This window comes from Loxodonta africana, chromosome 24 (genome assembly GCF_030014295.1).
Source record: "Loxodonta africana isolate mLoxAfr1 chromosome 24, mLoxAfr1.hap2, whole genome shotgun sequence".
Lineage (NCBI taxonomy): Eukaryota > Metazoa > Chordata > Mammalia > Proboscidea > Elephantidae > Loxodonta > Loxodonta africana.
In genome coordinates this window covers 11094757-11109085 of record NC_087365.1, presented here as the reverse complement: position 1 = coordinate 11109085, position 14329 = coordinate 11094757, and the positions used below count along the sequence as shown (strand labels likewise).

Sequence of the window (14329 nt, the reverse complement as noted above, 5' to 3'; positions counted from 1 at the left end):
TCATCTAATCACAATCTCTAATGGGTGCAAGCCTAGTCTCCTGCTAGGCTTAGCGGCTGCTTGGTGCCAGACCTTCCGGGAACCTATAAAAAAGAAAAAGAAAAAAAAAAGCTCGTTCCTGAGCTCTCTCCCCAGTGAGTCCATACAGAAGGCTGCTTTCCCAACCCTCCCCGTTTCAGGAAGGGGAGAAAATCTCCGCTGGGATCTGCCCAAAGTGGAGGAAGGAGGGGTAATGTTTGGCTTGTTATTGGGAGAAAAGGAGGCAAGTGTGCCTTGCGTGTGTATCTGTGTGAGAGAGAAGGAGAGAGTGGCAGAGAGGTAGAGTTGTTTTCCAGCGGGAAATAAGCAAGAAGTAGAATAGGGAAAGGCCCCTGCCCCAGCTCCCCTCCGGCCTCCAGAGCAGCTCACATCGTAATTCCCTTTCCCGAGGCTACAGATTTCCACAAACAATGACATCACTCCGGCACCGCCAGGCTGATTACAGCTGGGGGGATTTTCCTGGGAGCGCGCCGGGCCCGAGCAGAGCGGTGGAGGCACTCTCCAGGGTGCTGAAAGGGGCGGGGGCGCGGGCTCGGCACTCGGCGCCCCCAGCAGGCGGAGGCCGGAGGGCCGGGCCGCGGGCGGGCAGGGGCGGGGTCGGTGTGGGCCGGGGAGGGGCCCGCCTCTTCCCCGTCCCTCATTGGCCGCTGGCGGACGCACGTCACCCGGACTGGTGCTCTCCTCCATCCCCTGTGGAATTGAGCTGAGGAGGAGCTGAAAAAATGCAGATTTAGCATCAAACACAGACACATACTTGCTCTTTCTCTCAGCTACACACAGCTCCCCACATTCGCACCCCTGCCAGCAAGCCGCGCCGCCTGACTGCCCGGCTTCTCTGCCAGCCAGGTGCTGGAGGAGAACACATTGATTTGCAGCTTTCCAAGCCCCTAACCAGTCTTTCTCCCTACATAAAGATTTAAATATATATATCCGTATATATTTATTATTTGCGCCTTCCCTCCGGGTCCCGGTCTCCGCCAGCCGGCGCGCCTCCTAGCCCCACTTTTCACTCCCAAAGAAAAATGAAGGGTGGCTGTGTCTCCCAGTGGAAGGTGGCCGCCGGGCTCCTCTTCTGTGTCACGGTTTTTTCATCTGCCGAAAGACCGGTCTTCACGAATCATTTTCTCGTGGAGTTGCATAAAGGGGGAGAGGAAGAAGCTCGCCAAGTTGCAGCAGAACATGGTTTTGGAGTCCGAAAGGTAAGGTCTCCCTTGCATTTCGTATGTTGTTCCAAAACGGGGGCAGCCCTGCGCAATCTCCCTGCAGATTTGCAAGTTTTCTCTCTTTCTCTTGCGATGCAGATATTCTGCCACCGGCTCTTTACCACGACATTGCCTCCGGTGATCTTTCACGGGTTATGTAATTAAAATGTCCTTCAGATTGTACTAGTAAGGTCATAAAAATAATTTATTGCCCTCTGACTTTGTGGCGAAAATAGGATAACATCTTTCAAATCGCGCTGTGCGCCCGGACTGCTGTCCGAGGTACCAAGTTCTGGAGACTGCTTGGGGTTGGAGGAATGAAGCGCTGGTTAGCTTGGTTTGGCGTTGGCTGCTTTCCCAGGGATGTCTCCCCCACCCCCATCCCCCGGAGAAGGAGTAGTTTTCGAAGGTCGGGGCTTGCACTTTGGATACTGCGATTCACCTCGGTGTTTCTGGGACCCCGCGCCAGGATGACTTCCCTCCCGGTGACTTCGGTCCCTGCGCTTTTCCAGGAACAACAGCTCCCTGGCTCTAGGAGACTTGGAGACTGGAACTGGTCTCTCTCTCCAAAATCTGGGCGGAACTTCAGCTCCCTCGCCCCCGCCCGCCCACCCCGGAGCGCGCTTCTGGTTGGCTCCCTAGTTCGCAACTCTGGCTGTAGGAGCCCGAGGGGAGGATATTGAGGAGGAGTCCCTACTGAGAAGTCGGAGTGTCCTCTCTTGGTATGTGGGCGGTCAGCCTGGCTTTCCCACAAAAGCACGGGGATCCCCATTTTAAGAAGTTGTTGGCATTCAACTGTTCGGGCAGCCAGAGTAGGCTCCCAGCCTGGAACACCTCAGGACTCCCTTGGAGACTCCTGGGTACCCATTTGGGAGGGCAAGGGAGAGGAGAATGCTGGTGGAGACGGTGGCTGACCTACTTGCTCCTCCTGAGAAATATCTTGTCTAGAATCTAGAGTGTTTTTAGGGGACCTGAGCGGGATGGGTAGAGTGAGGGTCCGAAGGGAACCCTGAGGACTTAAGAGAGCAATGTGGCTCCCAGAGGAGTGGGTGGAGGTCGGTGGCATTCCGGAGCCCATCTTCTCTCTCCTGACTCCAGAAGGCACAATTTGGAGAACAGGGCGTGAGATGTCCGCTGAGTGCTTCTGGATGTTCCTTTTGCCTTTCAAGGGCACCGCAGACTGGGGCTCCTAGCAGTCCCTTCTGTCCCGACTTCCCACGCCTCCCGCCTCCTTCCCAGCCACCGCAAGGACTCCTTTAGGCTCTCCCGCCCCCCGTAAGGCGTAGGCAGCTGCTTCGATTTCGGTCCCAAGTGGGTTTGCCAGCAAAGTGTGATAGAGGTCTGGGAAGAGGCGCTGTGTCTGCCAGTGGCGCGGGCGGGTCCTGCAGAAGGGAACTTGTTGCTCCCGGGAAGCGTGGGTGGAGCAGGGGAGAGATGGCGCCAGCTGAGGGAGCGCCCGCTGTTGCACTGGCTCAAGGCCTGGGGGCCATTGCATGAATGCCACCAACGGAGTAAACAAGCAGACCCTCCTCCTTTTCCCCTCAAAACTCTGCAAGACCCAGGACTAAAGCACCATTAAAAAAATGTAATAATGATTATTATTAACTGACAATTATAGGGAAGTTTTATGTACTGGACTTCCTACATACATCCTTATTTAATCTTCTCAACAACTCTGAAGAGGCTACTCTTACTGTGGACCCTAAGATGCTGATGAGGAAATTGGTTCAGACAGAAGCCTGAAGTAAAAACCACCAGTGAAAGCCATACTCATTACTCCTCAGTACATGCTGGACCAAGTTAGGTGCTCTGTTGGGTGTGCTGGGCTTTGGGTATGCTAAGATAGGTGTAGTATCAGGCTCTTTAGGGAAAGGGATGCAGTTGACACAGAAACACCTGTCACTCTCCCTCACCATGCACTTTCCCCTAGTGTGACCAAGACACATTCAATGGTTTCTCTCGTTTTTGCTTCCCCCTCTGAAAATACGTTTAGAGGAGATGATCTGAGAAACTTGACCAAATCTAGGTGTAAAACTGACAATGGATTAAGTTATTAATTCCTTCAAAGGAATTTTTTGTAAAGGGATAAATAGTTTCAGTGAAAGGTTCACAATTCTGATAATGGACTTGAGCAAGGAGGTATGGAAACAATCCCATCATATATTCATCATCTGCAGATACACGTACCTTAAAATCTCAGGGAGCTTGTATTTTGAGGTGAAATCAGAGATGACAGATGCCTAGACCTCTTTCTCCCTCATTTCTTCTTGGAAAGGGGTCTACTGGTTTACAGCACAGCCTCAAACTTGCAGTTCCAACCTGGGAGAAATGAGCTTCCACCTTACCATCTCTCTCCTTACCTCTCCATAACCTCTTAACCAAATCCAGTGATTTTTGCGCTGGTACTTGTTGAAGTAAAGAACGGTCTACAACAAAATACTTCTGTCTGATCTGTCTTTGCATGGTGCTACTTCTCTCTAGAATAAGCCTTCTTTTCCTCCCATAGATCCACTTAGCACCCATCCTGCAAGACCGAGATCCAAACCCCTGATGTATGGCCACAATAAGATTTCCTTTCTCCAAATCCCTGTGGTACCAACAGGCAAAGCCTTGGCTACATAACTAGTATGTTCCATCATTTGTCCTCTGGTCATTTCATGTATGTAAGTCAATATGGTATTGTCTTTTTACTCCAAAGGTAAATTATTCAGGGATGATGTCTTCCATATTTCTTGTTTTCTTGCTTTAACCAGTACAGAACTGGGCTTGCTAGCCTTTAAAGAAACATCTTTGGCTTTATTTATCACCCTGGGTTTCCCACACATACTGTCCTGTCTTGTTTTCATCGCTCTGCTCCAAGCTTTTGCCATATTTGTTATTTGCTTTGCATTTTAAACACCCAACCCCTTCTCTCCTTCCTCAGTCTGGCCCTTAGCATGCCCACCTACTGCCCCCATACTTTCTCATGCTAAATGTCAAACACCAAAAACTCTTGGTAGTTATTTACTCATCCAAGTGAAGTCAATTACACAGGCTAGAAGAACCTGCTATTTTACCGAGTTATCTCATTCCAATCTCACAAATTTATATGTTAGAAATTATTGACATCAGCCCTATGTCTCCAATGAAAATACTAAGTTTCCCAGAGGTTAAGTAATATCTGGTGAGATTTAAAGCCAAATCTGCTTGGCCCAAAATAATCGTTTGGTTTTCTACACCATGCAGCCTCCAGGAAACCTTCCCTGGCTACTCAGAACTCTGCCCTGGAGTTGCCATGTTAGAATTCTGGCATTTTTCTTTCTTTTCTTTTTACTTTCTCCTATATTTACCACTTATTTGGCATTAACATAAAACCTATGCCATTAACTAATGTGTGTGTGTTTGTTCTACTTCTTCAAGAGAAGAAAGGTAGTGTTATTTGTTTTGTTTTGTTCTGTTTTTACTAGCCCCAATTTAATCTAACACAGCGGCCTGTATATGAGGTACTCAATAAATATTTGTTAATTATGATGCTTAACTCTTACAACATTGTGAGCAAGCATTTATGTTTCCTTTCTAAAATGGAGTAAAAATATCAATAACTTTTCCTTAGAAAGGTGTGCTGAGGCTAAAGCATCTGTTTCATCATGACACGGCCCAAAGACCAAAGTTTATAAGAAATGATACATACATCTAGAAGAGTGAGTGAATTTATAATCATGAAGAAACTGTTATTGCAGAAAGTGTCTTAAAATTCTCAGAGCACTACTAATTTTAGTCCCATTTAAAAAGAAAACAAAATTTATTTACTGAGGCTTGGCCAAAAATCACAAAAGTAAGAGTTAAGGAAAAATCCCCAAAAATAAACATTAGGGTTTTTTTGTTTTGGTTTATCCATGTAGGACTACAGTTGGAAACATTAAACAAGTAAAATCTTGTGACCATTTCTATATGTGTGATCATTTTTTAAATTAAAAAAATCTTGTAATAATTGTGCTGTCAGATAATGAAAGAATAAATTTCTAGTCTTTTAAAAAATTTTATTGAAGTAAAATATAATTTACAAAAGAGCACAGCTTAATAAATTTTCATAAACTGATCACACATGTGTAACTAGAACCCAGATCAAGAAACAAAACATTATCTGTATCCCATAAGTCCCCCTCTTGCTCACTTGTGTACTTTCCAGTTTGGGGGCAGTATAAATAGTGCTGCTGTGGATAGTGTATTATATGTATTTTGGTGAATACTTATACACCTTTTGTTGGGAATATACCTAGAGTGAATTGTTGAGTCGAAGGGTATGCATACGTTAGCTTTAGGAAACTGTATCAGTTTTCTATTGCTACATGTGTTAGTTATCTAGTGCTGCTAAAACAGAAATACCACAAGTGGATGGCTTTAACAAAGAGAAGTTTATTCTCTCACAGTCCAGTAGGCTAGAAGCCCAAATTCAGGGCACCAGCTCCAGGGGAAGGTTTTCACTGTCTGTCGGCTATGGAGGAAGGTCCTTGTTATCAGTCTTCCCTTGGACTGGGAGCATCTAAGTTCAGGAACTTCAGGTCCAGAGGATGCGTTCTGCTCCCGGCACTGCTTTTTTGGGTATGAGGCCCCCATTTCTCTCTGCTTGCTTCTCTTTTATATCTCAAAAGAGATTGGCTTAAGACACTATCTAATCTTGTAGGCCTTATCAGTATAAGTGCCACTAATCCATCTCATTACATCATAGTGACAGGATTTACAACATACAGGGAAATCACATCAGATGACAAAATGGTAGGCAATCATACAGTACTGGGAATCACGACCTAGCCAAGTTGACAGATATTTTGGGGGAACACAATTCCACCCTTTGGCTCCAAAAAATTCATGTCCTTGCCACATGTAAAACATATTCACCCCATCATATCATAGCAAAAGTTTTAAATCAACTCCAAGTCCAAAATCCAAAAATTTCTCTTCATCTGTGAAATCTAGAATACAAGTTATCTGCTTCCAAAGTACAATTGTGCAACAGCCACAAGGTAGATATTTCCATTACAAATAGAGAAATTAGAGGGAAATAAGGCATAACAGACACCTAGCAAGTCAGCAGAATACCTTACATTAGCCCTCAAGGTTTTGCAAATAATCCTCTGTTCTCTGAGAGAATTTTCACAATGGCCCTGCCCTCCAGACTCTAGGTATAGGCCATACTTTCTGGATTCTGAGTGGAGGCCCCTCGGCCCTAGGCTTCAGTTCCCCTTCCAGGCAACTGCTTCCTTGGCTTTAAGTGCACAAATCTCCTACTGCATCTGAGTAGCAACTCCATCCTTAGAAACACCAGGGGCCATGGCTCCACCCTTTGAAACCCCGGAGGTCATGTCCATACCTTCGATACTGAGGCAGCTCAGCTTCCTGTGTTTCTTATCTCTTCGGCTTCTGCTTCCTGGTTTCTTGGCCTCTCAGCTCCTTGGGCCTCATGCCTACATCTGCCCTGCTGGCGCAAGTGTTTCAAAGCTCTGTAGCTCCACCGATAAGTACCTGGAGGCACCTCACTCTGCCAGTAACCTTTGGCTGAAAGGCACTTAGCTCTCTTGCTCCATGGGTCGGCAAGCCTACTTCCACCAATAAGTGTTAGGAGGCACCCCACTCTGCCAGGAAGACTTCTGTGCCAAAGCACTTAGCACTTTCACTCCATGGGTCTGCTCCAACACTATCTAGTGCTGGTCTCCTGGTTCTGCTGTCACCAGTCCTCTGCTGCTGCCGGTCCTCTGCTTCTCACCATCTGTGCCGTCTCTGGTGTTAACAGTTTTCCTCAGTTCCTTCTGAGTCCTCTATCCATTCACAGTTTCAAAACCAATCCACATTTTGGCTATCTGTTATAGCAGCACCCCACTCCTGGTACCAAATTCTGTCTTACTTATCTAGTGCTTCTATAGCATAAATACCACAAGTGGATGGCTTTACCAAAGAGAAGCTTATTCTCTCACAGTTCAGTAGACTAGAAGTCCAAATTCAGGGCACCAGCTCCAGAGAAAGTCTTTCTCTCTGTCAACTATGGAGGAAGGTCCAAAAGATGTGCTCTGCTCCTGGCACTGCTTTCTTGGTGATATGATATCCCCATGTCTCTCTGCTTGCTTCTCTCTTTTATATCTCAAAAGAGATTAGCTTAAGACACTATCTAATCTTGTAGATATCATCAGCATAACTGCCACTAATTCATCTCACTACATTATGGTGATAGGATTTACAACATATAGGGGAATCACATCAGATGACAAAATGGTAGACAGTCATGTAATACTGGTAATCATGACTTAGCCAAGTTAACAGATACTTTTGGGGGACTTGATTCAATCCATGACACTTCATAACAAATTACTGCAAACTTAGTGGCTTCAAACAACCCATATTTATTATTTCATAGTTTTCATGGGTAAGGAGACTGGCACATTTTAGTTGGGGTCTTCTGCTCAAGGCATCACAGGATGAAATCAAGTTGTTGGCCAGCTGTGTCCTCATTCAGAGAAATGACTAGGGAAAGATCCACTTCCAAATATATCCTGGTTTTTTAACAAATCCAATTCCTTGTGATTACAGAATGGAAGTCTTCATTTTCTTGCTGGATGTTGTGCCAGAATTGCTCTTGGCTCCTGGAGGCTACCCTTATGTTCTTGACAAATGTCCCTCTCCATAGGCCTTCTCATACTCTCACCCTTCAAATTTTCTCTTCAGGAAGGACCTAGTCCTTTTTAGAGTTCACCTGATTAGGTCAGGCCCACCAAGGTGAATTTCCCTTTTGATTAACTCAAGGTCAACTGATTAGAGACTTTAATTACATCTGAAAAATTCCTTCATCTTTGTCATAGAAAGTAATCTAGTCACAGGAGTGGAATCCATCATATTCACAGACTCACCCACACTTAAGTGGGAGGTGATTATACAGGGCTCGTACACCAGCAAGCAGGAATCTTTGAAGCCATCTCAGAATTCTGCCTACCACAAACACACTACCAGATTTCCAAAGTAGTTATATCAATTTACTTTCTCACCAGCAGTATGTGAACATTCCAGTTGCTCCACATTTTCACCATTTCATATCTGATATCTTTTTCCTTTTAGCTATTCCGGTGGTGTGTAGGGGTACATCATTGTGACTTTAATACACATTTCTTTGATGATAAATTGAAGCTGAACACTTCTTCATATGCTTATTAGTAATTTGGATATCCTCTTTTATGTAATATGTGTTCAAATATTTAGCCCACTTTTTCTTTTGGGCTGTCTTCATTTTTGATTTATAGGAGTTCTTTGCCTATTATGGATAGTAGTCTTTTGTCAAATATATGTATTTTTAGTAACTACTCCCACTCTTTTTTTTATTGTACTTTAGATGAAGGTTTACAGAACAAACTAGCTTCTCACTAAACACTTAGTACACATATTGTTTTATGACTTTGGTTAACAACCCCATGACGTGTCAATACTCTCCCTTCTCAACCTTAGATTCCCTATTACCAGCTTCCGCATCCCTCCTGCTGCCTAGTTCTTGCCCCAGGGCTGGTGTGCCCCTTTAGTCTCATTTTGTTTTTTGGGCCTGTCTAATTTTGGCTGAAAAGTGAATCTCAGGAGTTCTACTCTTTTAATGATGTCTTAATGAGTCCCTGAATGGTACAAACAGTTAAGTGCTCAACTACTAGCCAAAAGGTTGACAGTTTGAACCTACCCAGAGGCACCTAGGGAGAAAGGCCTGGAAATTTGCTTTTGAAAGATCACAACCTTGAAAACCCTGTGGAGCTGTTCTACTCTGCACACATGGGACTGCCATGATTTGGAATCAACTTGATAGCAACTAACAACAACAGCAATAACATCTCAGCAATATTGAATCCAGAATATATCATTTTGCTCACTCAGTCATGCAGTCAATTTTAAATTAATCCCAGAAGAGTTATCTAGTGCTTACTCCCATCCCCTACCCATACTTTAGATCAAGAATAACATGGTTTGGCAAATCCCCTACCCATACTTTAGATCAAGAATAACATGGTTTGGCAAATTAAAAAAATAATAATAAGGTTATAGATTTGATCCTAAGTATTCCTATCTAAGAAGCCTTTAAAGGACAGTTCCTCTGGAACTACAAGATTATGACTAGGGCCAAAAAAAAAAAAAACCTCATTGCTATTGAATCGATTCTGACTCACGGCTACGTTATAGGACAGAGTAGAACCGCCCACAGGGTTTCCAAGGCTGTAGTCTTTATAAAAGCAGACCACCACATCTTTCTCCCATGGAGCACCTAGTGGATTCAAACGACTGACCTTTCGGTTAGCAGCCAAGTGCTTGACCACTGCGCGAGGAGAGCTGCTTAACAGATACTCAGTGCCCTCCTAAGCAATGGCTCCCCCTTTTTCCCTTCCATTTTCCCCTAGTAACCATTAATAAACTTGAATTTCTATACGTTTGCTTATTCTAGATATTTCATATAAATCGGACTATGCAATTTTGTCTTTTTATGACTGACTTTTTTCTCTCAGCATAACGTTTTCAAGGTTCATCCATGTTGTAGCATTATCAGAACTTCATTTCCCTTTATGGCAGAGTAATACTCTATCGTGTGTATGTACCACATTTTGTTTATCTATTCATGTATTGATGGACATTTATGCTGTTTCCACTTTTTGGCTATTATGAACAGTACTGCAAAGAACTATTGCCAGAAAAGGCAAAACCATTGTGACCGAGTCAATTCCAGCTCACAGTGACCCTATGGGACAGAGTAGAACTGTCCCATAGGGTTTCCAAGAAGTGGCTGGTGAATTCAAACTGTCAACTTTTTGGTTAACAACTAAGTTCTTAGACACTGCACCACCAGGGCTCCACAAAGAACAGTGGTGACCTATTTTTAATTCTTTGCAAAGAGCTTTGAACCCTGTTGTTCATTGGGTTGTGGTTTGGACAATGCACTGTTGGAACCATCGCACCAGCTTTTCAGACTGGAGGAGACAGAGAACTGGACCAGGTGATAGTCCTATGAGCAAATAACCACAAAACTAATTTGATCGGACCATGTCTGTTCATTTTTAGGGTCTCCTGATTTGATTTCTGACTTGGAATCAACTTGATGGCAAGGCGTTTTTTTGGTTTTGGATCTGATTTTCACCATCTTACCCCTAAAATTTTCATTAACTCCAAAATCTTTCAAACAAGCCTGCTCATAGTTTCAGGGATTCTACAACAATCACTTATTGCATTTATACTTGGTGAAAAATAGAACAGGAACTTATGTCTTTGACTGCCCCCTTAGTGACTAATACAGTGCTGTACACCTTAGTATAGTAATAAACATCAAAAAAATATATATATATATATTGCAAAACATCTGAAGGCTTAGCACTATCTCTAGAAGCTCCTGAATGACAGACAGATGTGTCATCAGTTGCTGCAAAGGAAGCATGTTAGGAAATGCGATGAAAATAGTCTAATATGCTTGTTTTAAATGGCTTATATTAATTGATTCCATCGATAACCTAGAATTCTATGACTTAATGGTTAATGAAGAAGCCAGTGACAGAGGAGAATAAGATGATCCACAAATCCTATCCTTCTGTGTCCTTAGCTTGTTGTCCAATTCTGTGAGGTCAATAAAATACATTTTATCAAGTGGTTATCAGTGCTTTTCAAAGGTGGTAGAAGTTGAAACACAAGAAGGTAGTTGCTTTCCAAAAGTCAATTCCAGTCAGACTATGTTTCTAGGGACTGTCAGTCAGGAATGGAAGATCAAGACGGACTTTGCAGAGCCTAAAATGTGGGGAGAAGGATGGGAAACAAACCACTGTTGATATCCTGAAGTTCAGAAGCAATATCATGGAAGGTGTCCAGAATCCAGTCAAAGGGAACCTTGGAGAATTAAGTGATCTATGAGGCATGGCATGAACCAAAAGTTGGGCCCATCAACTTAGGCCAGAAACAAACCATCCAGGCTATTAACTGGAAAGAAGAGTTATGGGAGTTTCAAACCAATAGGCAAAGAAGTTAACAGGAGCCACAGTCATACCAGGTGAATGTATAGAAGGTCATTCAATAAATATCTGAGTACATTCAATAAGCATGTATGATGCCAGATGCTGAGACAAAGATTGGACACAAGTAGGCAGTTAGAGCTCAATCCCATTGGTCTAAGAAGGGTTCCAAGAGACACAAGAGAGATCAAGCCCCAATGTGCAAGCACTTTTAAAGTGTTTGCTTGTGTCAAAGGACTTTTTCAAGTCCTATTGACCAAAACAAGTCACGTGGCCAAGCCCAAGTCAGTACAAAAGGTAAATAACCAAGGGAATGGAAACAAAGAGTGCAAACAAAATGAAGCCCATTAACTCATGGTTGTACGACCCTCTGAGGTAGTGTATAGAACACACCTCTGAATGTTCCACCAAGGGATGAGGAGAGCTGGGATATTCAGCCACCACCTTCCATCCCTCATTGGTTGAAGGCTGCTCTGGGGTGAGCATGCTTATGCAGCCAGAGAACACCCTTATGCAGAGAGATACATGAAGACTTTGGCATGTACATGTACCCTCTGCCTGTCCAATTATCTGGTCATCATTTTACACCTGATATAAATCAGTTGTTTTGTTCTTGAGTATAAATCCCACTGTGGACTGTTAGTTCAGTCCTATAATAGTGAACATTCATGGACAACCCAAGCTATTTCACATTTTTGTGCTCTTGGTCATAGGGAAGAGTGACTCCTAAAATCACAGAACAGGGTTGTGCATTATTCACAAAGAACCAATGCTCCGAGAGGCTTAGAAGTCAACTAGGTGAGCCTAGAGCTGCATCTCCCGAGTGTCAGGCCAGTGACTTTACACTATTACCCCAGCTCCCTTCTACCTAGCCCCATCTGAATCAGCTAATTCTGGAGGTACATCATCCATATGTTCATATTTTATTAATAAGAATTTTATTGAGCTTCAAGGAGATGATGCAAAATGAAAGGAATAGGTTCTACACACAGAAATATTATACCTTCAAATGTATGTATGAAGAACAGTATTTATTTGTTCTTGGGGCTAGTTTGGAAACCCTGATGGCATAGTGGTTAAGTGCAACGGCTGATAACCAAAGGGTTGGCAGTTCGAATCCACCAGGCACTCCTTGAAAACTCTATGGGGCAGTTCTACGCTGTCCTATAGGGTCGCCATGAGTTGGAATCGACTCGACAGCACTGGGTTTGGTTTTTGATTTGGGGGCTGGGTTATAAGACTTCACCTGATCTGATGACTCCATCCATCTCTTCCTAAGACTTATTTTATGAGTTGGGATGTATATAAGTCTGTTTTAGCCATTGGTCTCTAGGTCTACATTAAAATGAGCCATCTCATACCAGGCTAATCTTATAGGATATTGTGAAAAGCTGAGGCTGAATAATATCCTCTGTCAAATCTGGTTACTCAAAGGAACAATGTCCTCATTCATGACCTCCTCCGGTTGACAGAGGAACTGAAGACACATATCAACAATTAGGCTCCTTTTCTGCATGCAGCTTTTGAGCCTTCAACTCCTCTAGTGAAATCATATTTATTTTATTCATCTAAGCTATGTGTTTTTTTTTTGCCTTCTGTATGAAATTGTCTTGCACTATTTTTCATTGGTTTTCTGAGATCATTTTTTGTGCATCCATATGCCAGTCTGCTAAGGATGGAACGGCTTCTTCTTCAGTAGTTTCAATTATCATATCCTTTGTAGTTTTGGAGTCATTGTTTTCACTCCAAATGTACAGCTACTCAGCCTCATCTTCTTCTGCACTGACCAACTGCCCTAGGAGCAAAGTGGGCAAATCTCACCTTCATCACTAACTGCATGGTAAGGATGATCAGTATGAATCCAATTCTCAAATTGTGGAAATAGATCTAGTTCTCACCTTCTCACTTCTCCATCCTAATTTTCAGCCACCCAGGTGGCACTCTCTCTCCAACCCTAGCCACTTAGAGCTGGAATAGAGCTCACAAGTTAGACAGACACTGTGCTTCAAACTAGCTGCCCATGCAGCCCTTCTCTGACCTTAGCCACCCAGAGCTGTGTCAGAGCTCACAGGTTAGAAGGACACCTTCCTTTAGACTGCCAAATAGGAGGCATCAGCCCCTGCTGACTCTCACTGCCCCAGTGAGTTCATTAATTTGCTGAAATGACGCATAGAATTCAGAGAGAGTATACCATACTCAGAAACCCTAGTGGCGTAGTGGTTAAGAGCTACGATTATGGCTACTTTATTACAACCAAAAATGATACATCTGAAGAGACTCATAGGACAAGGTCTAGGAGGACCCCTGGGTGGAGCTTCCATGTCCCAAAGAATGACATGCTACCTTCTTCTGTGCATGATCACCAACCAGGAAGCTCATCTGAGCCTCAGCATTCAGGGCTCTTATGGGTCTCGCCACATGTCCATGAGAGATTATATCATGCCTTCTGAGGTTTAGTCAGCATAGCACCCACAGATGGTCCCTCTTGAGCTGACCAGGCCTCCAGTCATTAGCCTCAGGTATGGCCTGGCTAGAAAGAACCAACAGCAACGGCCAAATTTATTTCTGCAAGGTAATTCCACACCTCACACCAACCATGTGTTCCGCCCTACCAAAAAAAAAGAAGAAAAAGAAAATCCACATGCTCAATCTCCCATTCCCATTTTGCAGCTGTTTGGGTCATTGTCACAATCAAAGTCCAGTGATGTAAGATGTATTTTTAAGTTATTCAACAGTCTCGCACTTGGAGGCTCAGAAACGTGTAAGTATGGAGTACTGAGATTGCCCACAACTATGTCTTATACTCAGTTTATAATTTCCCCATTAAGTAGGTGAGACCTAGCTGGTTATTTAGCTGCATTAAAAAAATTGTGTACATTGCATCAAGAATGACACACCATGATGCATGTGGTTTTACTGCCAACGTGCATAACTTCAATCAAACAATGAAGAAATATTGGACAATCCCCAAGTGAGGGACATTCTACAAAATAATTGGCCTATACTCTTCACAAGTATTAAGGTCATGAAAGACAAAGACAGACTGACCAAGGAACTCTTCCAGATTAAGGATAATAAAGAGAAATGATAACGTTATTCAAT

The 14329-nt window shown here is 43.5% G+C and overlaps 1 protein-coding gene across 2 annotated transcripts in view; it reads left to right on the top strand.

The window, feature by feature from the left end:
* The first annotated feature begins 1061 nt into the window (after positions 1 to 1061).
* The window catches only part of PCSK2 (proprotein convertase subtilisin/kexin type 2), a 328111-nt gene continuing 314843 nt past the window's right edge, over positions 1062 to 14329 (top strand). For both annotated transcript variants that reach the window (XM_003411419.4, XM_003411418.3), the window contains exon 1: positions 1062 to 1238. In XM_003411419.4, the coding sequence (XP_003411467.1) occupies positions 1062 to 1238 (177 nt within the window). The remainder of the gene's footprint in view (positions 1239 to 14329) is intronic.